The following is a 25,448-nucleotide window of genomic DNA, read 5'->3' as shown; positions in this document are numbered from 1 at the left end:
CAGAGGGAGAAGCAGACTCCCTGCTGAGCAGGGAGCCCGATGCGGGACTCGATCCCGGGACTCCAGGATCATGACCTGAGCCGAAGGCAGTCGCTTAACCAACTGAGCCACCCAGGCGCCCCATTTCCTGCTATTTTTTATTCCTCTTTCTCTCAACCTTTCCACGTCATTACATTTTAGGTGTATCACTCGTAAACAGAATATATCTGAATTTTTAAATTTAATCTGAGAATTTTAAGTGGCAAGTTGAGTCCACTTACATCTTTTGTGAACACTGATATATCTGTATTCATGCCTACCACCTTATTTCTTTTTTATCTCTATTTACCAAGATTTACCTCTACTTTCTTTTTCTTCTTTCCTGTCTTTTACTGGAATGGTTGAGTCTTCTTCAATGGCACATTAAGAGTATTGCAGTGGAAGTGGCGCACACAGTAAAGGGGTGCATTTTCTGTAAAGAACCTTAAAACACATACATACACACACACATCTCATGTTTCACGTGAAAAAAATTTTTCAAAATTAAAATTAAAAGCTTTCTTTGATCAGGGGTGCCTGGGTAGTTCAGTTGGTTAAGCGTCCGACTCTTGGTTAACGCTCAGGTCATGATCTCAGGGTGATGAGTTCGAGCCCTACGTTTGGCTCCGCCCTCAGCATGGAGTCCGCTTGAGATTCTTTCTCCCTCCCCCTCTGCACCTCCCCGTTCTCATGCTCTCTCTCTAAAATAACAAATAAAAAATCTTTAAAAAGCTTTCTTTGATTAACTATGAATTAACATAAATTGACAAATCTGACACATTGGTATTGAATAAGAATATGCAAAGAATGCCGATTTTGTGAAGTCACTGACAGATTTGCAAAAGCTGTTTCTTTTCTTTTCTTTTTTTTAAAGATTTTATTTATTTATTTGAGAGAGAGAGAGAGAGAGAGAGCGAGAGAGGGAACACAAGCAGGGGGAGAGGGAGAGGGAGAAACAGGCTTTCCGCCGAGCAGGGAGCCCGATGCGGGGCTCGATCCCAGGACCCTGGGATCATGACCTGAGCCGAAGGCAGATGCCCAACGACTGAGCCACCCAGGCGACCCAAAAGCTGTTTCTTTTCTGATCATTATTTGTTTCATCTCATAATCATTACTGAAAATAATTTACCACAGAGGAGGGTGGTATTAAAAAATGATCCACTCGGGGTCTCAAATACACAAAGTATACCAATGGTTTTCTTCATGTTTTCTTTTACTCTTTTGAGGTTATACAATTTATTTCTATTCTTTGGCAATTACTCTTAAAATTACGATTTGCATACTTAAACTAGTTTGAAGTTAATTAATAGCTCTAGCCTCCTCCCAAATAATACAGGCCTTCAAACTGAATGAACTGATCCCACTGTCCTATCTTCCACGTCATTACTCACAATAATTTTAGATCCACTTTGTTTTTAAATCCCCCTAAATCGGGGCACCTGCGTGGCTCAGTTGGTTAAGCAGCTGACTTCAGCTCAAATCTTGATTTCATGGGTCCTGGGATGGAGCCCCGCATAGGGCTCCCTGCTCAGCGGGGAGTCTGCTTCTCCCTCTGCCCCTCCCCCCACTCATGCGAGTGAGTGGGCGAGCTCACGCGTGCTCTCTAATAGATAAAATCTTTAAAAAAAAAAAAAAAAAACAAAAAACCGGGGCGCCTGGGTGGCTCAGTCGTTAGGCGTCTGCCTTCGGCTCAGGTCATGATCCCAGGGTCCTGGGATCGAGCCCCGCATCGGGCTCCCTGCTCTGCGGGAAGCCTGCTTCTCCCTCTCCCACTCCCCCTGCTTGTGTTCCCTCTCTTGCTGTCTCTCTCTCTCTGTCAAATAAATAAAAAAATCTTTAAAAAAAAAAAAATCCCCCTGGGGTGCCTGGGTGGCTCAAATGGTAAAGCAACTGCCTCTGGCTCGGGTTGCAATCTCAGGGTCCTGGGATCGAGCCCCACATTGGGATCCCTGCTCAGCGGGGAGTCTGCTTCTCCCTCTGCCTCTGCTGCTCCCCCTGCTCATGCTCTCTGTCTCTCCCTCTCAAATGAATAAATAAAATCTTAAAAAAAAACCCCTAAATTTATTCATTACTATTATTTATACTCATTGCTTATATAGATTTAACAAAATGTCTATTAATTAACTCCTTTTTTAAGACATTGCTTCCTGCTGCCCATTTATTATTTCTGAGTTATATTTCCTTGTTCCTGAAGTACATCCTTTAGAGTTCTTTCAACAAGGGCTATCAGTAGTAAACTCAAAACTGTTCTTTATTTGCTCTCACTCATGAATAAGAGCAGGGAATTGATCCCTACACTACTACAATGAATTGTTAAATTACTACTGAAATACTTACTTCCTCCTCCTCTGAATCACCGTCATCATCATCATCTTCTTCTACTTCTTCATAAAGAGGTGGAGGTAAAGGACCGAGGATATCTTCCTCAATATGATTACTTGGTTCTTCCATCATTTTAAGGGGTAAAGGAGGGCCAATTAATTCATCATCAGAAGAACCAGAACTCTCCTCACTCTCACTGCTGCTTGTATCCCTGAAAATACAGAAACAAACTCTTTGCCTCTGCTGCAACAAAGAACACACTCTAGAGGTAGTACTGATTTCCCAGGAAACCCTGCCTCTCCTTTTAACAACTGAGTTTTAATTTTAATTAATTAATGTGTAATTTGTTAAATTTGTAATTCAAGCATTCAATGTGTAACTCATATTATTTTATCTTAAGAAAGTAGAAGTTTCTTTTATCTACTTATCTTAACCTAAACATAAATTAAAGTCACAGCAATTATATGTTAGAGGCCCATTAGGGCATCCTCACTCATAAAGAGCCAGCAGAACAACTGGAATGTGGAAGAAAAACTACAAAATACTACATCCATAAGAAAGAAAACCCCCAAGATAACCAATGTTTCTGTTCACTATATCTGAATCCAATCACTGTTTACCACAGGAGCAAATAAAGCCAGCCATGTAAGAAAGTTAATATTACTCCCAAAACGTTTCAATATATTTTCTGAAATACAAATTATTTGTTTTAATTCAAGTTTACTGAGTTGCTAAAATGTTCTTTGTAGCATCCTTGGATTCTAAAACTATCTTACACTAGAGAGTATTACACTGATTCTCAATGTTTTTCTACCCAGAACACCTGTGAACTGTTACACACTTTCATTAAGGTCTTTATCACACACCTCTAGGCATTCTGAAAGTCCACCATCCACCCTCTCTCTTACCCCATCCCAAAGGATTGAGAATTGCGTTCCTAATTACTTCAATTAATATATCAAATATTTTATAAAACTCAAAGTATTATTATCTTCTACTAAAATATTTCTAGTATATAAGCTCCATGAAAGCAGAAATTGCTCTCTGCTGCATTCATTGCTGTCTCTAGCACCTAAACGATGCCTGACATATAACAGGCACTCAATATCCACTGAAGAAAAAAATGGGATTTTTATTTTGATTTTCATCTAAGTTGAATACTGAAGGGAGTACATACTTACATACATGTTATCCGTATACAAAGGGTCCTATCTTTGCTTGGAGCAAGCAAACCTCCACAAAGAGAATTTCTCTTTGTTTTTGCCATGGTTTAGCTCACTGTGCTCCATCCCCACAGGCCTTCTTTCAAATTGAATAGGTTAAGCTTGGTCCAGCATGAGGGTCTTTGCACTTGCAGTCCCCTCTGCTGGAAGTGACTGTTAAATGGGCCTCTTTCTCTTCATTCAGGTCTCCTCAAGTATCACCTCCTCAAAGAGGCCTTATATGCCCCCTGTCTAAACTTTATCAAACACAGCCCTATCAGTCACCATTATCTTCATTATCTTACTAATCTTTATCACATACCTCACTAAACTATCTTATTTAATTGGTTACTTAGTTGTTTATAATCTGTTATCCAGTCTCCTCAGATACCCCACAACAATATGAGCTCAGAGAGCTCATCTGACTTGCTAATTGCTGTAGCCCCAATGCCTAAAGTAGTGCCTAACCCACAACAGACGCTCAATAAGTAACAGTTGAATGACTGACTGAAGAGATTTTTATTAAAGTAGTCACACTCCAAAATTTTCTCCCTTGTCATTAAGTCACAAATTCCCAGCTATACTAATTTAGAAATCACAGACTTGCTTAATGCAAAATTATTCAGAGCATAGAGAGCTCTAAACTATTAATCTTTAGCACCGAGGCTTTAACTGAGTTTAACTAGCACTGAACTAAGAACTAAATGAATCCAAGTTGATTTCATGGCTGATTATACAGTCCTAATACTGACACGAAACTGAATGGAATGTGTCAGCTTCTATGCAGCTTCTAGTTCCATTTCTGTCTTTTTGCTTCTAATGTACATAAGCCAAAAAAATAAACAATTTTTAACATATTTTCAATTTCTGAAAAACAGAGTCCATGAAATTATGTCCAAAAATGTCCGTGACAGAAAACAGAACACATTCCATGTTTAAAATACTCCTAAATTCAACGTGGTACCAAAATATGAACCAGAGCCTGAGAAACAATATGTATCTGATGAGAAAACAGAGGAGTCAAAACCTAGTTATTTTTCTCAGCTGACTTTTAATTTTTTTAAGATTTTATTTATTTGAGAGAGAGAGAAAAAAAGCACAAGCAGGGGGAGTGGCAGCAGGAGAGGGACAAGCAGACTCCCCGCTAAGCAGGGAGCCTGACGTGGGGTTCAATTCCAGGACCCCGGGATCATAACCTGAGCTGAAGGCAGATGCTGAACTGACTGAGCTGCCCAGGTGCCCCTCAGCTGACTTTTTAAAAGAGAGTTTAGCTAAGCACTAAATATGTAATTATACAATTTCAATATAGACTAAATTCATAACCAAAATTCATTGTTTCTGGTACTAATTTCTTTTTTTTCTTTTTTTAAAGACTTAATTATTTGACAGAGAGAGAGACAGAGAGAGAGTGAACACAAGCAAGGGGAGTGGGAGAGGGAGAAGCAGGCTTCCCGCTGAGCAGGGAGCCCGATGTGGGGCTCGATCCCAGGACCCTGGGATCATGATCTGAGCCAAAGGCAGATGCTTAACGACTGAGCCACCCAGGCGCCCCAATTTTTTTTTTTTAATTTTATTTATTTGACACAGAGAGAGAGCACAAGCAGGGGGAGTAGCAGGCAGAGGAAGAGGGACAAGCAGGCTCCCCACTGAGCAGGCAGCCCAACTCGGGGCTTGATCCCAGGACCCTGGGATCATGACCTGAGCCAAAGGCAGACACCCAACCAATTGAGCCACCCAGGCGCCCCTGGTACTAATTTCTTTAGAGGAAATGCAAATGTCTAAATGATTCCTACCTTACAGATTTGGAATATATCAATTATTTCTCTCCTATCCTACAGCTATATTTCATAGAATAAGTATTTCTTTCCAGTATTTGATATTTAAATGGAAACTTCCATCCATACACTATTTCTTTAAAGCCAAAAAAGTGGTAGTCTTAGATGACTTCCTCTAAACCAAATTTTAATAACACTGTAGGTTTTGTTTTTTTTTTTTAATTATTTGTATGTTTTGTGGGGGTGTCTGGCTGGCTCAGTTGGTGGAACATGCAACTCTCAATCTCAGGGTTGTGGGTTCAAGCCCTCTACACTGGGTGTAGAGATTACTTAAGAAAATAAAATCTCAAAAAAAAATTATTTGTATGTTTTGTGAAACAGACTCTTAATATACTACAAGGTAAAAAACTAGCCTGAAACTTGTTTAAAATATATAGGACTGAATGAAATACAGCCAAGAAAGCAGGAGAGGCACCTGGGTGGCTCAGTCAATTAAGCACCTGCCTTCGGCTTAAGTCATGATCCCAGGGTCCTGGGATTGAGCCCCACATCCAGCTCACTGCTCAGTGGGGAGCCTGCTTCTCCCTCTCCCCAACCCCCTGCTTGTGCTCTCTCTCCCTATCTCTCTCTCTCAAATAAAATTTTAAAAAAAGAGAGAGAGAGAGAGAGAAGAGGAATTCCAGAACCAAATTCAAATTATAAGAAATAATTTATATATAACAAGTATGCATTTAAAGATAGTGAAGATGATCACCATGCAATGATTGCTGAACATCCATAAAATAAAATAGAAAACACCCTGCTACGTAAGAAGGCTAATATGATTTAAAAAAATCCTGACATGCTCAATTTCCCTAAAATTCCTTATACCACTATCCTTTTTTCAGTGTCAGAATAATTCTGTTGTTGGGGCACCTGGGTGACTCAGCCGGTTAAGCATCTACCTTCGGCTCAGGTCATGACCCCAGGGTGCTGGGATTGAGCCCCACATCAGGCTCCCTGCTCAGCAGGGAGTCTGCTTCTCCCTCTCCCTACCGCTCTGCCTGCTTGTGCTCCCTCTCTCTCTGTCAAATAAATAAAATCTTTAAAAAATAAAAAAATAAAAATAAATAAAACCATAAAACTCTTAAAAGAAAACAAGGGGGAAAAATATGTAAGTTGGACTTCATCAAAACTAAAAACTTTAATGCATCAAAGTACATTATTAAGAAAGTGAAAAGACAGGGGTTCTGGCTGGCTCCGTTGGGAGAGAATGTGACTCTTGATCTTGGGGATTGTGAGTTCAAGCCCCACATGTGGCATAGAGTTTATTTTAAAAATATATATATTTAAGAAAGTGAAAAGACAGTACGCCTGGGTGGCTCAGTCAGTTAAGCCTCTGCCTTCAGCTCAGGTCATGATCCCAGGGTCCTGGGATCGAGTCCTGCATCAGGCTCCTGGCTCAACGGGGAGCCTTCTTCTCCCTCTGCCTGCCGCTCCCCCAGCTTGTGTTCTGACAAATAAAAAAATCTTTTAAAAAAAAAAAGTGAAAAGACAATCTATAGAAGGGGAGAAAATATCTGCAAATCATATACAGAATAACAGTTTAATAACCAGAATATATAAAGAACTCCTATAATTCAACAACAGAAAGACAAACCAATTTAAAAATGGTTACAGGACTTCGTTATTTCTCCAAAGAATATATGCAAATGGCCAATAAACACATCAAAAGATGCTCAACATCATTAGATATTAGGGAAATGAAAATAAAAAACAATGAGATACCACTTCATACCTACTAGGATGACTACAATAAAAACATAAGAAAATGGAAAATAACTAATGGGAAGAATGTAAAAAAACTGGAATCCTCATACATTGCTGATAAGAATGTAAAATGGTGCAACCACTGTGTAACAGTTTGGCAATTCCTCAAAAAAGAAAGTTAAACATAAAATTACCATATGACCTATAAATTCCACTCCTAGGTATATACTCAAAAGAATTAAAAACAAAGACTCAAAAACATACTTGTACACTAATGTTCATTGCACTCACAGTACTCAAAAGGTGAAAACAATCTAGGAGCGCCTGAGTGGCTTAGTCGTTAAGCGTCTGCCTTCGGCTCAGGTCATGACCTTGGGGTCCTGGGATCGAGCCCCGCATCGGGCTCCCTGCTTCGCAGGAAGCCTGCTTCTCTCTCTCCCACTCCCCTTGTTTGTGTTCCCCCTCTCCCTGTGTCTCTCTCTGTCAAATAAATAAAATCTTTAAAAAAAAAAAAATGAAAACAATCCAAATGTTCATCAACAAATGGATAAACAAACTGTGGTATACACATACACTGGAATCCTATTCAGCCATTTAAAGGAATGAAGTTCTGATAAAACACGAACCTTGAAAACATCTTACAAAGTGAAAGAAGCCAGACACAAAAGTTACGATTTAGAAATACGAAGGTAAATAAAAGATGAAAAAAAATCTGAAATAATTTTCTCTGGGAAGCAAGAATTAACAGGGGAAAATGAAGCTTTATAATGTTTGATTTTGTAATGTGTATAAATTACTTCAATAAAAATTTAAAATATCAGTGGTTGCTAGGAGTTAGGAAGAGGCAGGAATGAATAGGTAGAGCCCAGAGGATGTTTAGGGCACTGAAACTACTCTGACTGATACTATGGCTACATGTCATTACTTATCTGTCCAAACCCACAGAATGTACAACATCAAAGAGTGAACCGTCACGTAAACTACGGATTCTAAGTGATGATGACATGTCAGCACAGGTTCATCAATTCTAACAAATGTACCACTCTGGTGGAGGATGTTGATGATGATAAGGGAGTCTATGAATGTAGGAGGGCAGGGGGTATATGGAAAAAAACCTCTGTACCTTCTGCTCAATTTTGCTATGAGCCTAAAACTGATCTAAAAAATAAAGTCTATTAAATAAAATTTTTCAAAAATCAAAAATAAAGGGGCTGGGAAAATTGATTATCCACATGAAGGAAAAATAGAACTGGATGACAACTTAAAAGCAATTCGACATTGATTAAAGACCTAAATATGAAACACGAAACTTGAAAACTTTAGGAAAAAAACATAGGAAGCTGGGGCGCCTGGGTGACTCAGTTGGTTAAGCATCTGCCATGGGCTCGGGTCAAGATCTGGGATCAAGCCCTAGGTTGAGCTCCCTGCTCAGCAGGGAGTCTGCTTCTCTCTCTGCCCCTCCCCCCTGCTCATGCGGGCACACACTCTCTCAAATAAATAAAATCATTTTTTAAAGATTTTGTATTTATTCATTTGAGAGAGAGCACCCACAAGCGAGAGCATGATTGGGCGGGGGAGAGGCAGAGGGAGAGGGAGAAGCAGACTCCCTGCTGATCAGGGTGCCCGATGCGGGGTTCGATCCCAGGACCCCAAGATCTTGACCTAAGCCAAAGGCAGATGCTTACCCGACTGAACCACCCAGGTGCCCCAATAAATAAAATCTTAAAAAAAAAAAAAATAGGAAGTTATTTTATGATTTCAGGGTAAGGACTCATTTCTTAAAACACAAAAACACCACAGGGGTGCCTGGGTGGCTCAGTCCATTGGGCACTGGACTCTTGGTTTCCACTCGGGTGGTGATCTCAGGGTCATGGAATCAGCCCTGCACCAAGCTCCAAGTTCAGCGAGGGGTCTGCTTCTCTCCCTTCCCCTCTGCTCCTCCCCCAGTGCACGCTCTCTCTTTCTCAAATAAATAAATCTTAAAAAAAAAAACACAGAAACACCACAAAAGAAGATTAGTAAACTATAACACATTAAAATTTGAAACTTCTATTTAAAAACCACCATTGAAAAATAAAAATTAATAATAATAAACATCAAGCAACTCAGTAGAAACTCTTGCAGACCATACAGTTCTTATTGTATCTTCAGAAGAAAAAATATATTAAAAAAAAAACTTTTAAAATGTTGCACAACTACACTGGTAACCAGCAAAATGCAAATCAACACCATAAAGGTATCACTTCACAACAATCAGACTGGCAAAAATACAAATGTGTAACAATAATGGGTGTGGGCAAGGATGTGGAGCAACAGGAACTTTTGCACTCTGCTGGTGGTACTGTAAATGGATATAAATGCTTTAGAAAATAACTGAGCCAAATCTGGTAAAGATAAATATGTATTTAACTCAAAGACCTACCAAGTCTACTATTAGATACATGCTCTAAAGAAACTTTTGTACAGCAGACAGTCTCTGCGTCATTGCCCTGACTACCGCTCCCTTGTGGTGTATTCAATAAGCTTCTATGAAAGGAAAGGAGGGAGGAAGAAAGAGGAACTTCTGTACATATAAAACAGAGGACGATGGGGCGCCTGGGTGGCTCAGTCCGTTAAGCATCCGACTCTTGATTTCGGCTCAGGTCATGATCTCGGGGTGGTGAGATGGAGACCCACATTGGGCTTCATGCTCAGCGCAGACTCTGCTTGAGATTCTCTCTCTCCCTCTGCTCCTCACCACTCCCCTCGCGCACCCCCACCAGCTCACACACACACAAACACACACACTCTCTCTCTCTCTCTCAATTAAATAAATAAGGTCTTTAAAAAAAAATAACAGAGGATGGCTACAAGGCAGTCACTAAAAACATATTTTATAATAATATAGAAAAACAGCAACCTAAATTGACTAGAAATTGGAAAAAATATTTCTAAAAGGAAAACCAAACGGCATCAAATATGAATGAACTATAGCCTCATTTGTCAACATGAATATCTCAAAAATATCTTGTTGTGGGGTGTCTGGGTGGCTTAGTTGGTTAAGTGTCCAACTCTTGATTTCAGCTCAGGTCATGATCTCAGGGTCATGAGATCGAGCCCTGTATCGGGCTCCATGCATGGAGGCTGCTTAGGATCCTCTCTCTCCCTCTTCCTCTGCCTCTCCTCTCTGCCCCCCTAAAAAAATCTTTTGAATAAAAAAAATTTTTTTTGAAAAAACACACTCATGACAGCATTAACAGCATCAATATAAAATAAGAAATCATATAAAACATCATATTGTGGGGCGCCTGGGTGGCTCAGTCGTTAAGCGTCTGCCTTCAGCTCAGGTCATGATCCCAGGGTCCTGGGATCGAGCCCCGCATTGGGCTCCCTGCTCAGCGGGAAACCTGCTTCTCCCTCTCCCGCTCCCCCTGCTTATGTTCCCTCTCTCGCTGTGTCTCTCTGTCAAATAAATAAATAAAATCTTTAAAAAAAAAAAAATCATATTGTTTAGGAATACTTATATCTAATAAAACTACTAAAAAGAGGAAGGAAGGATAAACAAAGTGGAGAAGAGAGAAATACGAGCAGAGAGAGAGGACTTCAAACACACTCGTAAAGCTCTACACTATGGGTATTGACTTCATTGTTCTCTTTAAGTGCAGGATATCTAAAGTTTCATATGTATGACATACTTCATAGCAAAAACTTTTTGTTTAATTAAGGGGAAAAACATCCCTGACCTTACGGTGTCAATAATCTTATACAAGAACACATAACAAAAACAGTACATGATAGTATATAATATGCTAAGTGCTATACTAGACATATAAGGGGAAAGATCTTAAAATATGCAAAAATATATTATATATGTCTTAGGGATATAGAAATGCGTTATAATGTTATAAAGAGAGACGTAAAAAATATTTTAAGTTTGGAAGATTGGTTACCTCTGCCAAGAAGGGAGGGAGATGCAATAGAAGGCAGTTCTAAGAAGTGTTCACTATAAAAGTTTACTTCTTAAGTTGTCTAGTGAGTACAGTTCTTTATTATCTTTTTGATAGTCTTAAATACTTCATAATAATCTCATTTAAAATTTTAAAGTAATTTTTATTAATCTAGAAAAAAGAAAGTAGCATAATAATCTATTTGAGGAAAAATAATTGCCTAAGAAATGGATCTTAAAAACATTAAAATATGATCAAACACATGAAAAAATGTTTGTACAATGAAAAACAAGTTTTTTAAAAAGCTAGAGAATGAGAAAATATATCAAATCTAACAAGTTTATCAATATACATAGAAAGCATGAGGTCCAAATTCAAGTGGAGAAAGAAATAATCACATTTTATTTTTTAAAAAGACATCAAAATCACAAGAAAAAAATGTATAGCCTTAAGGCAAAGAAGTAATCAGATTTTATTTTTTTAAAAGACATCCAAATCACATGAAAAAATGTATAGCCTTAAGGCAATTAAAATTATGCAAAAATTACAAAACTTCAAGATGCCTCAATGAAGGAAAAAGTTAACAGTTTTCTCCTGCCTATATTTTTTACTGTTATTTTATTTCCTAATATAAGAAAGCCACTGGCAAAAGGGCCTTTAAAAGTCCTTAAATAGGGATGCCTGGGTGGCTCAGTCAGTTAAGCGTCTGCCTTCTGCTCAGGTCATAATCCCAGGGTCCTGAAATCGAGCCCCGCATCAGGCTCCCTGCTCAGCAGGAAGCCTGCTTCTCCCTCTGCTGCTCCCCCAGTTTGTGCATGCTCTCTCCCTGTCTCTCCCTCTGACAATAAATAAAAACCTTAAAAATAATAAAAGAAAAAAAGAAAAAGATACCAGTTTCTTAGAACAAAATCAGTCTTTATCCTCTTTTTTTTTCTTTGCAAAACTACCAGTTTCAATTACCTAAGATTAAACACCTACATGGGAATGACAGTTTAACAGAATCTTTTTGAGAAAGTCAAGCACCTGGAAGATGACTTGGAGCAATCTCTGACTACATGTGAGCCCGATGATGTTGGTTCAATATCTTCATTTTGCCTTCTTAATTCTTTCTCTCTGTTCATTTCTTCCTCTTTTTCTCTTGCTTCTGAAAAGGTTTTTAAAAATTTCCAATAGTTAAGACTTCAAAATTTGTCAGGATTAATAAAGGCTAAAAATTAATACAGTCAAAGAGATGTAATTTAGAGTGGTACTAAAAGCAAAAACTTATCAACCTAAATACCCAAATTGGGAAAATAACTGAACTACTGTATATCAACATAAAATACAGCCAATAGGGACACCTGGGTGGCTCAGTCAGTGAGCATCTACCTTGGGCTCCAGCATGATCCCGGAGTCCTGGGATCCAGTTCCCAGTTGGGCTCCCTGCTCAGCAGGGAGTCTGCTTCTCCCTCTTCTTGCCGCTCCCCCTACTTGTGCTCTGTATCTCTCTCACTGACAAATAAATAAAATCTTTTAAAAATTAATTAATTTAATTAAATACAGCCAATAAAAATAGTGATGGAAACTATACAAATCTGGGAAACTAACAACAGATATGCTAAGCTAAATGAGCATGTGAATAGTATATGAATGACACTGCACTATCTAAGGGGGCACCTGACTGGCTCAATCGCTGGAGCATGTGACACTTGACCTCAGGGTTGTGGGTTTGAGCCCCGCACTGGGTATAGAGATTACTTAAAAATAAAATCTTAAAAAATAAAAATTTAAAAAAATAAGAAGAGGGGCGCCTGGGTGGCTCAGTTAAGCGTCTGCCTTTGGCTCAGGTCATGATCCCAGTATGCTGGGGTCTAGCCCTGAGTCGGGCTCCCTGCTCGGCAGGGAGTCTGCTTCTCCCTCTCCCTGCCCCCTGCTTGTGCTCTCTCTTACTATCTCTCTGAAATAAATAAATAAAATCTTTAAAAAATAAATAATTAATTAATTACGATAAAAAGATGTGGAAGGTGATAAGCAAAAAATAAAGTATCCAAAGGTAAGAGTTTAGGTAATTTCACTTTTTATTCTTAGTATTTTAAACTATAAAATCAGAATTTTGTTCATTTCTGAATTTCCCCCACTGGATTTGTGGTAAGGGACTTCCCACAAAAATCATGGGAAAATTTCAGATTTCTAGAGTTATTTACCTTGGAAACACACACAAAAAAAAATGATCCAAAGAAATCTGATCTTTTTCCTCTGATAATGTCACTCTACAATTGGGGGGCACACAGGAAGGAAATGAATTATATGAATAGTCTGGTTCTCAACTACCACCACCCTCACTAACCTGAGATAATCTTTAACATTTTTTCTTAATAATGAAAAAATAATACACCTAAAGTTAAACAGTATCAAAAGGCACTTATTAATTGGAATGTTGTACTCTTTAGGGTCTTTTGCTGATAGGATATGGAGGATAAGAAACAAGAAGATAACAAATATATGTTTGTAACTAGATAGCCTTTTATTTCAAACAGGGAAGATAAAACTCTACAGGAAGAGGTAAGGCAAACACTATAGCGCTAGCTCATGTTGATATTTTTTGTGCTCACCACTGGGCTAAGGTGGGTGGGTTAGATAATTCTGCACTCTGATGCTGAGGTTGAAAAAAATAAAAATAAGGAAGATAATGTCTAAATATAAGAGTAGGCCTGCATGGCTCCTACCCTCATCCTGCTTCGCCAGTCAATCCCTCCATACTCTCCAGGGTGGGAGGGGAGAGGCTAGGGGTGAAACCACACTTGGACAGTTGATCCTGGGCTCTGGTCTTGGGGCACTTCTCACCTTAATCAGTAAACAATACCTAGGTGTACATTATTAGCCTCCTATCCGGCAGCCGTTCCTTCCTTTTTCCCTTGCTAAGAAAACCCACAATTTTCTCCAGATAAGAGGGAGGAGGTGCTTCAGCAGAGGCTGGGCCCCTCCCTGCCCAGAGGGGTAAAGCTTGATTCCAAATCAACTATATTGCTCTTACCAGTGGCCGTTTTTTAGAACTGATGTTCCACACTACTACCAGCCAATAAGATATGAGAAGTCAGCTGGAGGAACATTTGAGAAAGGTTTTCTTACTTCTAAAAATATATATATACAAAGTATCCTTTCAGCCTGTGGATGTGGTCATCCCCATGTAACAAAATTTCACCTACAATTTCCAGTCATGAGGGCAGTCCGCTTAAAATAAGCCAATACCCTGAAACTGGCAAAGCAGAAAAAGGGGGGAAAAAACTTAACATTCTTCATGTCAGGACTCAGAAGGTGGAAGAGCCCAATTCCAGAGTTGTTTTCACGTGTAACACTAAATTTTTCTTATTTGAGCCATTTTCAATTAGATCTTCTAGGACTTCTTTGCAAGTAACCACCTTATAATAACAACCTTAATTTAACAAATATAATAGCAGCTAACACTTACATGGAGCTTACTGTGTATCAGGTACTGTTTTAAGCACTGCCTATAAATTAGCTCCTTTAATCATCACAACAACCTCTGAAGTAGGTACTATTTTTTTTTAGCTTGTGGTATAATTGACAAAATTGTAAAATATTTAAAGTGCACAATGTGATGATTTAATATACATCTACATTACAAGAAGATTCTCCCCATGGAGTCAATGAACAGATCTATCACCCCACATATTCACCCTTTTTTAAGTGAAAACATTTAAGTTCTACTGTCTTAGCAAATTTCAATTATACAATACAGTTGATGTAGGCACTATTATTTTCACTCCACATTTGAGAAATCTATGCCATAGAAAAGTTAAGTAACAAAGCTATGAAGTCCCCAAGCAGTGAACTGAGGCTCTACAATGATCTTTCCAAGATGTGACCAGACTTTCTTAGAGACAAAATTACCCAGTGAGCACCACCTACCTTATATAATAGTTTGCCTGCCTTTCTCTCCAAAGCCCAGCCCTTTACTGCATGCTTGTAGCCAGACTATCTGGAAACTGAGCTGCTTACCTGTCCAACTAGAGTTCCTCACCAGAGGATAAATACTCCAAACTACTTGTACCTAGTAAAGCATCTAATTTTTTTTAAAGATTTTATTTATTTATTTGTCAGAGAGAGAGAGAGCATGCGAGCACAAGCAGGGGGAGTGGCAGGCAGAGGGAGAAGCAGGCTCCCTGCTGAGCAAGGAGCCCACTGCTAGACTCGATCCCAGGACCCTGGGATCATGACCTGAGCAGAAGGCAGAGGCTTAACAGACTGAGCCACCCAGGCATCCCCAAGCATCTGATTTTTTTAATTTAAAATTTAAAAAAATTTTTTTAAACACTAGCCAGGATTTTCTAATCAGAGAGTTTTCTGCCATCACCTGTTGCTTCATTAAAGCAAGGGATAAAGATAAAAAGTGGGATTAAGACATTTTAGAGGGGAAAAAAAATATCTTCCTCATTGCTAAGTGAGGACAAAAACCAAAACCAAACAGAATTCAGTAGTCTGTAACTCCCTGCAAAGGGTATCGTTTCATGCATTTTCATCAAATGTGGAACCAAGCACACTATAAGCACTGTAAAAATGCTCTGTATCTTCCCTTAACCAAAGTGAATTAACCTACTATCCCACACCTAATTTTATTCTTCCAAGCACCTAATTTTATTGTTCTCTACTTTCAAACAGTTACCAATTTTTGGATAGCCATTTCTGCAAAAGCTCCTCCATATGTATGCAATTTTTGTCTAGGTAACAGCAAACTATCCAAAACTACCATCTCCCATCTGGGCTCATTCACACAAATTGCAGACTCAAAGGAATGTAATTTGGCACATGAAATCTCAGAGCCAATCATTATAGCAATCACTTAACTTAAAGGAAGAAATGAGACTCAAGATAAAATGTAAAGGAAATAAAATTACTGTAAATATAAGCTAGAATAAATGTTTTCTAATCATGATATTCTTTTTACCCATGGGACTTAAATCTTGCTAAATCTTTTTGTTACTCTAACTTAAAACAATTCACTAGCCTACCAATTTCATGTAAATCTACATTTAATTCTAAATATTTAATGCCAAAATACTAGGAAATTAAAAAATAAGAACATTTTAACTACATTAATTACATTTCTCCATTAAATATTTAGGGATGTAACTATTATGTACTAAGCTCTACTAGGCACTGTAAGTATAAGATGAAAACAAGGTTCTTATCCTCAATACGTGAACAATATTAGGATAAAATTTATAGTATTTTTTAAAGTGTTATGGAAACAAAGGCAGGGAACAATTATTATGTCCAGACAGGTTTTCAAAAAATTCCTAGAAAAAGTAAAATATGTGTGAGGGCTTAAAGGATGAGATAGGATTTAACCAGGTAGGAAGACCATTTCAGGTACACACACACACACACTTCTTTAAGCTTTTCTAATTTCTAAAATCTCTGGGACAGTTTTTCTTTTCAGGATCACTAAATCATCCATTGAAATCATATTCAAATCCTATCTTAACTGTTTTTTCAAAGATATTGTTTCCTGTCCTACCACAGAGAAGGTTCATAAATCCATCTAAAGCACAGGCATACCACCTGGGTGGCTCAGTCAGTTAAGCCTCTGTCTTTGGCTCAGGTCAGGATCTCGGGGTCCTGGGATTGAGCCCTCTGGTGCCACCATCCCCCCTCCACGGGCTCCCTGCTCAGCAAGGAGTCTGCTTCTCCCACTCTCTCTCTGCTCCCCCCGTCCCCCATGCACGCACTCGCTGGTGCTCTAATAATTTTTAATAAATAAAACACATGCACACCCAAAATAAGCATTTGAATAAATTTTTCTTCCCCATTTATCTCCTCATAGTATTATAGCTCTAAAAAAGGACCTAAGTCTTACATATGCCCTAGACATAATTATTAGACCTTTCGGAAAAATAAAACATATAGAGGTGCCTGGGTGGCTCTGTGGGTTAAGCGTCCGCCTTCAGCTCAGGTCATGATCCCGGGGTTCTAGAATCGAGTCCTGTTTCAGGCTCCCTGCTCAGCGGAGAGCCTGAGTCTCCCTCTGCCCCTCCCAACCCTCCTGCTCGCTGGTGCTCTCTCAAATAAATAAATAAATAAATAAATAAATAAAATCTTTAAAAAAAAAGAAAAAGAAAACACTTTAAAAAAAACAAACCAATTGTACCATTATTATTTCCTGACATTTAACAGAATGCATACTTTATTGAGGTTTTATAGTAATTCATCCTTTCTATGAGAGCATTTACCAACCAAAACAGTTCATATACATATACACAGACAAACTTTCTATTAAAAGGGACTGCCGGGGGGTGGGGGGGAACCATAAGAATTATTTTCCTCAAGTCTAATGTCAATGCCAATCTCTAATCCAATCACGAGATAAATAATGCCCATATCGCAATTTTTGAACTTTCAAGAAAAATAAGTGAAACTTTGGATTCATGTATTTAGATCAGGGGTAAAAACAGCAGTCCAAGTCCGAGGATATAATACTAAATCAACAAAGTTCAACACAATTCATCCACAAACATCACAGGAGAACTTGGTCTTGAGATGATTTTTCAAATTTTAAAAATCTAGTAACTGTTCGCTGTAATTCCCCTTAGGTGCTAAATGCATACATGCTTTACTAAGAAAAACTGTAAGAGTTTAAAGTGATATTTTTAAAGTACTTTACTGTTTAAAAGGTACTATGCCCAACATCTTAATCCCTTTAAGAAACTTCTTTTTTTTTTTTTTTTTTTTTTTTTTTAAAGATTTTATTTATTTATTTGAGAGAGCGAGAATGAGAGAGAGAGAGCATATGAGAGGGAGGAGGGTCAGAGGGAGAAGCAGACTCCCCGCCGAGCAGGGAGCCCGATGCGGGACTCGATCCCGGGACTCCAGGATCATGACCTGAGCCGAAGGCAGTCGCCCAACCAACTGAGCCACCCAGGCGCCCCCCTTTAAGAAACTTCTAAGGGATTCCTTATTATCACTTCCACCTAAGAGATGAGGAAATTAAGGATCTGATATTTGAAAATCCACCCAACGTTATCTCTAGTAGGATGTGCAGCTGACCCTCAAACCTAGGTCCTCCAACTCCAAATCCAAAGCTCTATACAATGGACGGGTCCATTTTAAAACATTCTCCAAAGAAGCAGAATTTATTTTTTAAAAGGCAGTATTAGAGTTCTAAATTCAATCTTCTCAAGTATATATCGAGGACTTATCTTTCAAGGCATGGTACAGGGAACTATAAAACTTACTTAGGTGAACAGACAATCTCTGTTCCAAGTGTTTTGTTATCACAAGCTGAAAGACGTAAATACAAGAGAGCTATACTCTAATAGCATAAGCATTCACTAAAATGCTTAATTTAAAAATTAAGTGGTTAGGGGCGCCTGGGTGGCTCAGTCGTTAAGCGGCTGCCTTGAGCTCAGATCATGATCCCAGGGTCCTGGGATCGAGCCCCACATCGGGCTCCCTGGTCCGCGGGAAGCCTGCTTCTCTCTCTCCCACTCCCCCTGCTTGTGTTCCCTCTCTCACTGTGTCCCTGTCAAATAAATAAATTTAAAAAAAAATAAAAATTAAGTGGTTAAAGCATTTGTAAATATGCCTCAAGTAGTAGCGTGTCTTTGTATCTTGTCTGATGATATTAAATTATTTATTATTTTTAAGTGTGGTAGAAGTATTTCAGTTAAGTTTTTAAAAGGTTCAGTATCTCCGGGCGCCTGGGTGGCTCAGTCGTTAAGCGTCTGCCTTTGGCTCAGGTCATGATCCCAGGGTCCTGGGATCGAGTCCCACATCGGGCTCCCTGCTCGGCAGGAAGCCTGCTTCTCCCTCTCCCACTCCCCCTGCTTGTGTTCCTGCTCTCGCTATCTCTCTCTCTGTCAAATAAATAAATAAAATCTTTAAAAATAAATAAATAAATAAAAAATAAAAGGTTCAGTATCTCTTAAAGACATACTAAAATATTTATGGGTGAAATAATGTGTCTCAGATTTATATCAAAATAATCTGAGAGGGGAAGAAAATGGAAATAACACCAGCTGTGAACTGTTATAGTACTTAAATCTGTGTGACAGGAGTTCATTACTATACTTTTGTATGTTTGAAATGTGTTATTAATGACAGTTCTTTTTATTTATTTTTTTTTTAAAGATTCTATTTATTTATTTGAGAGAGAGAATGAGATGGAGAGAGCATGAGATGGGGGAGGGTCAGAGGGAGAAACAGACTCCCTGCTGAGCATGGAGCCCGATGCGGGACTCGATCCCAGGACTCCGGGATCATGACCTGAGCCGAAGGCAGTCGCTTAACCAACTGAGCCACCCAGGCGCCCGATGACAGTTCTTTTTAAAAAACAGTATGTGGGCTTCTCGCCACAAAAAACCTTATTCTTCCGAAGACCAAAAAATTTCACATCAAGCTCACTTTCCAAATTACTGCTATATAATTTATCATTTTAAAACCAAAAAGGACAATCGCCAGAACAACATTCACTTAAATTTTTCCAGAAGTCCAGTCTGATTTCTAGCCCCTTTTGCGCTATCAAGATACATCTATCCTTTCGCTGTAAGAATGATCTGAGTCACATCCGAAGAAAGCAGTAGAGGGGCGCCTGGGTGGCTCAGTCGTTAAGCATCTGCCTTCGGCTCAGGTCATGATCCCGGGGTCCTGGGATTGAGCCCCGCATCGGGCTCCCTGCTCAGCGAGAAGCCTGCTTCTCCCTCTCCCTGCTGCTCCCCCTGCTTGTGTGCTCTCTGTCAAATGATTAAATAAATCTTTAAAAAAGACAAAAAACAAAGCAGTAGAGGAGTCCGTCTACTTGGAAGACCCTAAGGTGGTACCCAGAATTGCCAACCACCTGGTATCACACCAGACAGTCTGGAAATTAAGGCCTTCATTAAATGTCTGATACAACTCATGAATGCAGGGGCTCAAGAGCAGCCACATTCACTGTCTGTCTCAACTGTCTATACTGTCTGAGTCAACAGTCAGCGGTGCACACAGCTCTGAGAGCCACCTCTCGCCCAGCCTTACAAATACTGGTTCCACTGTAAGCAGGAAAAGAAAAAAATGAAATGAAAATCAGATAAAGGTGGAAGGAGAGGTAACAAAGAAACTGCTATTCTGATTCTTATAAATTAATTTAGAATCCCTCTTTGTTCATAGTACACACTTCAAAAAGATTTTAGCATTCAGACTTTCTTATCCTACTTAGATGCAACTTTTACCATGCTAAAAAAAAATAATAACCTCTGCTTCCAAAGGAACCAGCACATTTGGTCTTTTAACAACTTTGAGGGGCGCCTGGGTGGCTCAGTCGCTAAGCGTCTGCCTTCGGCTCGGGTCATGATCCCGGGGTCCTGGGATCGAGCCCCACATCGGGCGCCCTGCTCAGTGGGAAGCCTGCTTCTCCCTCTCCCACTCCCCCTGCTTGTGTTCCCTCTCTCTCTGTCGCTCTCTGTCAAATAAATAAATAAAATCTTAAAAAAAAAAAAACAACTTTGCATTTTTTTTCAGTCTTATAACTGTCAATGTACTTGTGTAAGGTGTATACAGTATTTAAACCAATAAAAGAGCCATAACTGCTTACCCAGTGTTTTCCGACTTCTTTCCACAGCTGTTCTTCGTGTTTGTTCAAACATTGCTTCCAAATCAAATGTTCGAGCTTTTTTTCCTAAACAGAAATAAGTAGCAGACTGTGATCTTCTTGCACTAAGCTGGCCAAATTTTAGGTACTCAATAAACACTTATTAAATGTTTGATAACCATTTAGTCTGTTTAATTTATAGCCTGGCTACAAGAAAAATACCTAGGAAGAAAGAGTTTACTTCCCAGGGAATTTTTAATGACAGTCTCATCGTTGACCAGCCAACTTTCCCATCCTCCTCTAATTCACCTGGACTCTACCCATTAAATCTACAACACTGGTCATAGGCAGAATGGAGAATGTTCATACCCTAATCTCTGGAACCCGGGAATATGTTAAATTACAGGGCAAAAGGGGCTTTGTAGATCTAATTAAGGTTATGGACTTTAAAACAGATTATCCTGGTTGGCCCAATCTAATCACAGAAGCCCTTACAAGCAAAGATGAAGAACAGATACAGCTGAAGTCAGAGAGATGTAAAGTGTGAGAAGGACTGGAAACACTAGTTCATTTTCAGATGATGGCAGTAAGATGACAAGAATGCAAGGACCTTAAGAAGCTAAGAGACTCCCACCTCCCACCTCCCACCCAGCAAATAAGGAAACAGAGGCCTCAGCCCTAAAACTACAAGAAACCAAATTCTGGCAACGTGAATGAGCTTGGAAGCAATATTATATTTGTTTTCATTGCTTTTTTTTTAAATAATAATGTCTACTCCATGTTAGTAAGAATATGGTAAAAATGTCATTCTTACATAATACTGACTTTGCTATAAAATGAAACAACCTTTTTTTTTTTTTTTAAAGATTTTATTTATTTATTGGACAGAGAGAGACACAGCGAGAGAGGGAAGACAAGCAGAAGGAGTGGGAGAGGGAGAAGCAGGCTCCCCGCGGAGCAGGAAGCCCGATGTGGGACTCGATCCCAGGACCCTGGGATCATGACCTGAGCCGAAGGCAGTCGCTTAACCGACTGAGCCACCCAGGCGCTCTGAAACAACCTTTCTGAAGGGCATTATGACAAAATGTATCAATTAGTTTTAAAAGATATATACCCAGGAGCACCTGGGTGGCTCAGTCCATTAAGTGTAAGACTTTTTGGGGGGGGGGGTAAAGATTGTTTGTTTGTATGTATGTATGTATGTATGTATTTATTTATTTATTTATTTATTTGACAGAATGAGACAGAGAGCGAGCATGAGAGGGGGAGGGTCAGAGGAGAAGCAGACTCCCTGCTGAGCAGGGAGCCAGATGCCGGACTTGATCCTGGGACTCCAGGATCATGACCTGAGCCGGAGGCAGTCACCCAACCAACTGAGCCACCCAGGTGCCCCTAAGCGTAAGACTCTTGATCTCAGCATCATGAGTTCAAGCCCTGGGTTGGGCTCCACGCTGGTTGTGGAGCCTACTTAAAAAATAAATTTAAAAAAAATTAAAAAATAAAAAAAGATATATACCCAATGTTTTGGTTACTTTTTTTTTTTTTTTTAAAGATTTTATTTATTTATTTGAGAGAGAGAGAATGAGAGAGAGCACGAGCGGGGAGAGGGTCAGAGGGAGAAGCAGACCCCCCGCTGAGCAGGGAGCCCGATGTGGGACTCGATCCTGGGACTCCAGGATCATGACCTGAGCTGAAGGCAGTCGCTTAACCAACTGAGCCACCCAGGCGCCCTTGGTTACTTTTTAATATTTATATTTTTATTATAGTCCCTTCTTTAGAAATTTCCCCTATGGAAATACACATAAAATTCCTTTTACCAAAAAAAAATAAGAGTTATTTATAAAGATATTCTTTTTAGTATTACTAATAAAAGTTAGAATTAGAAACTATGTAGGCCAAAATTATGACACTTCTATTAAATGTACTATTCAGCCATTAAAAATGTTTTGGAAGAGCACGTTGTAACAGGGAAAATCCTCAAAGTATTAAGAATTAAAGTATATAATTAAGAATATAAAATTGTACATACATATGATGTTAACTTTCTTGATAAATATACAACAGAAAAGAATAGAAAACAAACTTCTAAGTCTTGATTTCTAGGTCATGCAATTATTAAGGATTTACTTTCTTCCTTCTCATTTTTTGTGTTCTTCAGATCTTCTGCTATTAATATGTGTTATTTTTGAAATTAGGGAGGAAACTATTTTAAAGAACTGAAACAAAAGTAAATACTATAGGGACGCCTGGGTGGCTCAGTCGGTTAAGCGTCTGCCTTCACCGCAGGTCATAATCCCACGATCCTGGAATGGAGCCCTTCATCGGGCTCCTTGCTCAGCAGGGAGCCTGCTTCTTCCTCTGCCTGCCGCTCCGCCTGCTTGGGCGCGCTCTCTCTCTGACAATAAATAAAATCTTAAAAAAAAAAAACCCACAAAAGTAAATACTATAGTAATACATAATTATATAGTATTTTTGTAAACATGACCACCTAGGAGTAAAAATGTGGCAGAAGACATTACCATAATAAATGGATATATGAACACCAACAAGAGACCTGGACACATTAGCCTGATATTTGTTCTATCCAAGACCAGGGAAATGGGAAGACAATTTACACTTGTTTCTTACAAGCAGTAATGTTTTCTACAGATGACTACATCTCTGTTTGAAATGTCCTTCTTTATCTCATAACAAGACTCTACAGAGAGACTGAAGTGACAATTCCGGGGAAGAAAGGCTTGAATCAAAAAGGATTTAATAACCGTTATAATATCACTTAATGGCCCACTTGATGCCAGAAAAGCCATCTCATTACAGACCACAGTCAATGGTTAGCTCTCAGTCTCAGGACACAAAAAGACAACTCCCTCCACTAACCAACACCGTCCACAGCATAGGTCACAAAGCTATCTTTCCCACAAGGCTTCCCATACGTGTCACCTGAACTGGTCCCAACAGACAAGCAAGAATTCGAAAACGGATGGGAAAGAGGCTACCGAGAAAGTTGCAAGGCATACACTAGAGCCAAAATAACTAGGGCTTGGCACAGCGGAGAGTGCGGAACAGAGGTGACAGCTGGGCCTCCTCTCTCAACCTGCGGTTCTTAAAACCTCTGCAAAAGGAGATGAGGCTAGGCGTTAAGACAGTCACTCACCGAACCCCGTGAAGCCCATGGTAGCCGCCAGCTGCGGATCCGGTCCCGATGCGTCTGAGCCTGTCACTGGGGCAAGAGGAGGAGGAGAAGGTCTCGTTAGTGCGGCGACCTCGGCGTCCCCCGGCCCTTCCCGCCCTGCCTGGCATCGCCCCACGGAACCCACCTTCACTGGGCCCCGGGCGCTCCATGGCCAGCCGCCCGCCGCAAAACTAGCCACAGCCACAGCACAAACAGCGGCTAAGGACTCGAGGCAAAACCAGCAGGGAGTATCACCTTGGAGAGACTGCGCCGCCGCCAAGGCCAAGAGCGTCGCCTTCCGCGAGGGGATGGCGGTCCGCCGAGCTGCGCCGCCCTAGCGGGCTGGAGGGGCATAAGCGCCGCAGAGATCACCTGCTAACTCAACCCACCGGCTGGGAACCTTATATAATTTGTGTCAACACCCTTTCTTTCTTTTTTTCTTTCTTTCTTCCTTCCTTCCTTCCTTTTTTTTCTTTCTTTCCTTTCCTTCCTTCTTTTTTTAAGATTTTATTTATTTATTTGACAGAGACAGGAACACAAGCAGGGGGAGTGGGAGAGGGTGAAGCAGGCCTCCCGCTAAGCAGGGAGCCCTATGTGGGGCTGGATCCCAGGACCCTGGGATCACGTCCTGAGCTGAAGGCAGAGGCTTAACCAATGAGCCACCCAGGCATCCCTCCTTCCCTTCTCTTCCTTTCCCTTCCTTCCCTTCCTTCCTTCTTTATTTTCTAGATTTTATTCAATGACTATACATGATTGGTATAATAAGCATTTAGAAAAAAAAAGAAAGAATAAGTACACAGGTCCTACAAGGAACAAGTAAACCCGTGGAAGCCCTCAGGCAATGTTTCTCAATCTCAGTTGCATATTAGTTATCACCTGGGGAGGTATTTTGTTTTGTTTTGAAGTACAGTTGACACAATGCTACATTAGTTTCAGACATTCAACATAGTGATTCAACAAGTCTATATATTTTGCCCACAAGTGTAGCTACTATCTATCACCATACAACACTATTACAGTACCCTTGACTGGATTCCCTATCCTGTACCTTTTATCCCCATGACCTATTCATTCCATAACTGGAAGCCTGTGTCTCCCTCTCCCTTTCCCCCATTTTGCCCATCCTCCTCCCTCTGGCAACCGTCAGTTTGTTCTCCGTATTTATGGGTCTGTTTCTTCCTTTTGATTGTGTCTGTTTCTTAGATTCTACATATCAGTAAAATCATATGATGTTTGTCTTTCCTTGTCTGACTTATTTCACTTAGCATAAGGCTCTCTAGGTCCATCCATGTTGTCGCAAATGTCAAGATCTCATACTTTTTTTGTTAACACCCTTTATTTTTAAGGCGCATTTACTGCCAAGGTGACACGATCCTCACAGAATTCTGAAGAAAAGCCAACAAACCTCCTTTCTTTGCATTTTGTCCTTTTCTATGAGGAAACCCTCACAGTTCTCCACCCTTTGAGTATATTTTAAGGAAAAAAAAATAGTATTTACTACATGACTGAAAAGTACACAGAAGCCAAAAAGACCTGAGTAGCTAAGAGTTGGCAAAAAAAAAAAAAAAAATTCTCTATGGGCACCTGGGTGGCTCATTTGGTTAAATCTCAGCTCAGGTCTTGATCTCAGGGTCATGAGTTCAAGCCCTGTGTTGGGCTCCATGCTGGGTGTGGAGCCTACTTTTTAAAAAATGCTGTAGGGGCACCTGGGTGTCTCAGTTG

At 39.8% G+C, this 25,448-nt stretch overlaps 1 protein-coding gene across 2 annotated transcripts in view; it reads right to left on the bottom strand.

Moving 5' to 3' along the window:
* WDR70 (WD repeat domain 70) overlaps positions 1-24,028 on the bottom strand; it is a 305,434-nt gene extending 281,406 nt beyond the window's left edge. Inside the window, exons 1-5 of one of the 2 annotated variants that reach the window (XM_078066655.1) lie at positions 23,872-24,028; positions 23,709-23,774; positions 20,558-20,641; positions 12,016-12,136; positions 2,356-2,551 (exon numbers count right to left, since the gene is read on the bottom strand). In XM_078066655.1, the coding sequence (XP_077922781.1) occupies positions 2,356-2,551; positions 12,016-12,136; positions 20,558-20,641; positions 23,709-23,774; positions 23,872-23,896 (492 nt within the window). In that variant the 5' untranslated portion in view covers positions 23,897-24,028. Of the gene's footprint in view, positions 1-2,355; positions 2,552-12,015; positions 12,137-20,557; positions 20,642-23,708; positions 23,775-23,871 lie in introns of those variants that run through there. The other variant, XM_078066656.1, reaches the window with a different exon arrangement.
* Positions 24,029-25,448: the final 1,420 nt, after the last annotated feature.

This window comes from Halichoerus grypus, chromosome 2 (assembly GCF_964656455.1).
Source record: "Halichoerus grypus chromosome 2, mHalGry1.hap1.1, whole genome shotgun sequence".
NCBI classification, from domain to species: domain Eukaryota; kingdom Metazoa; phylum Chordata; class Mammalia; order Carnivora; family Phocidae; genus Halichoerus; species Halichoerus grypus.
Note: the sequence above shows the minus strand (reverse complement) of the source record. Positions and strands in the feature narration are given on the sequence as shown.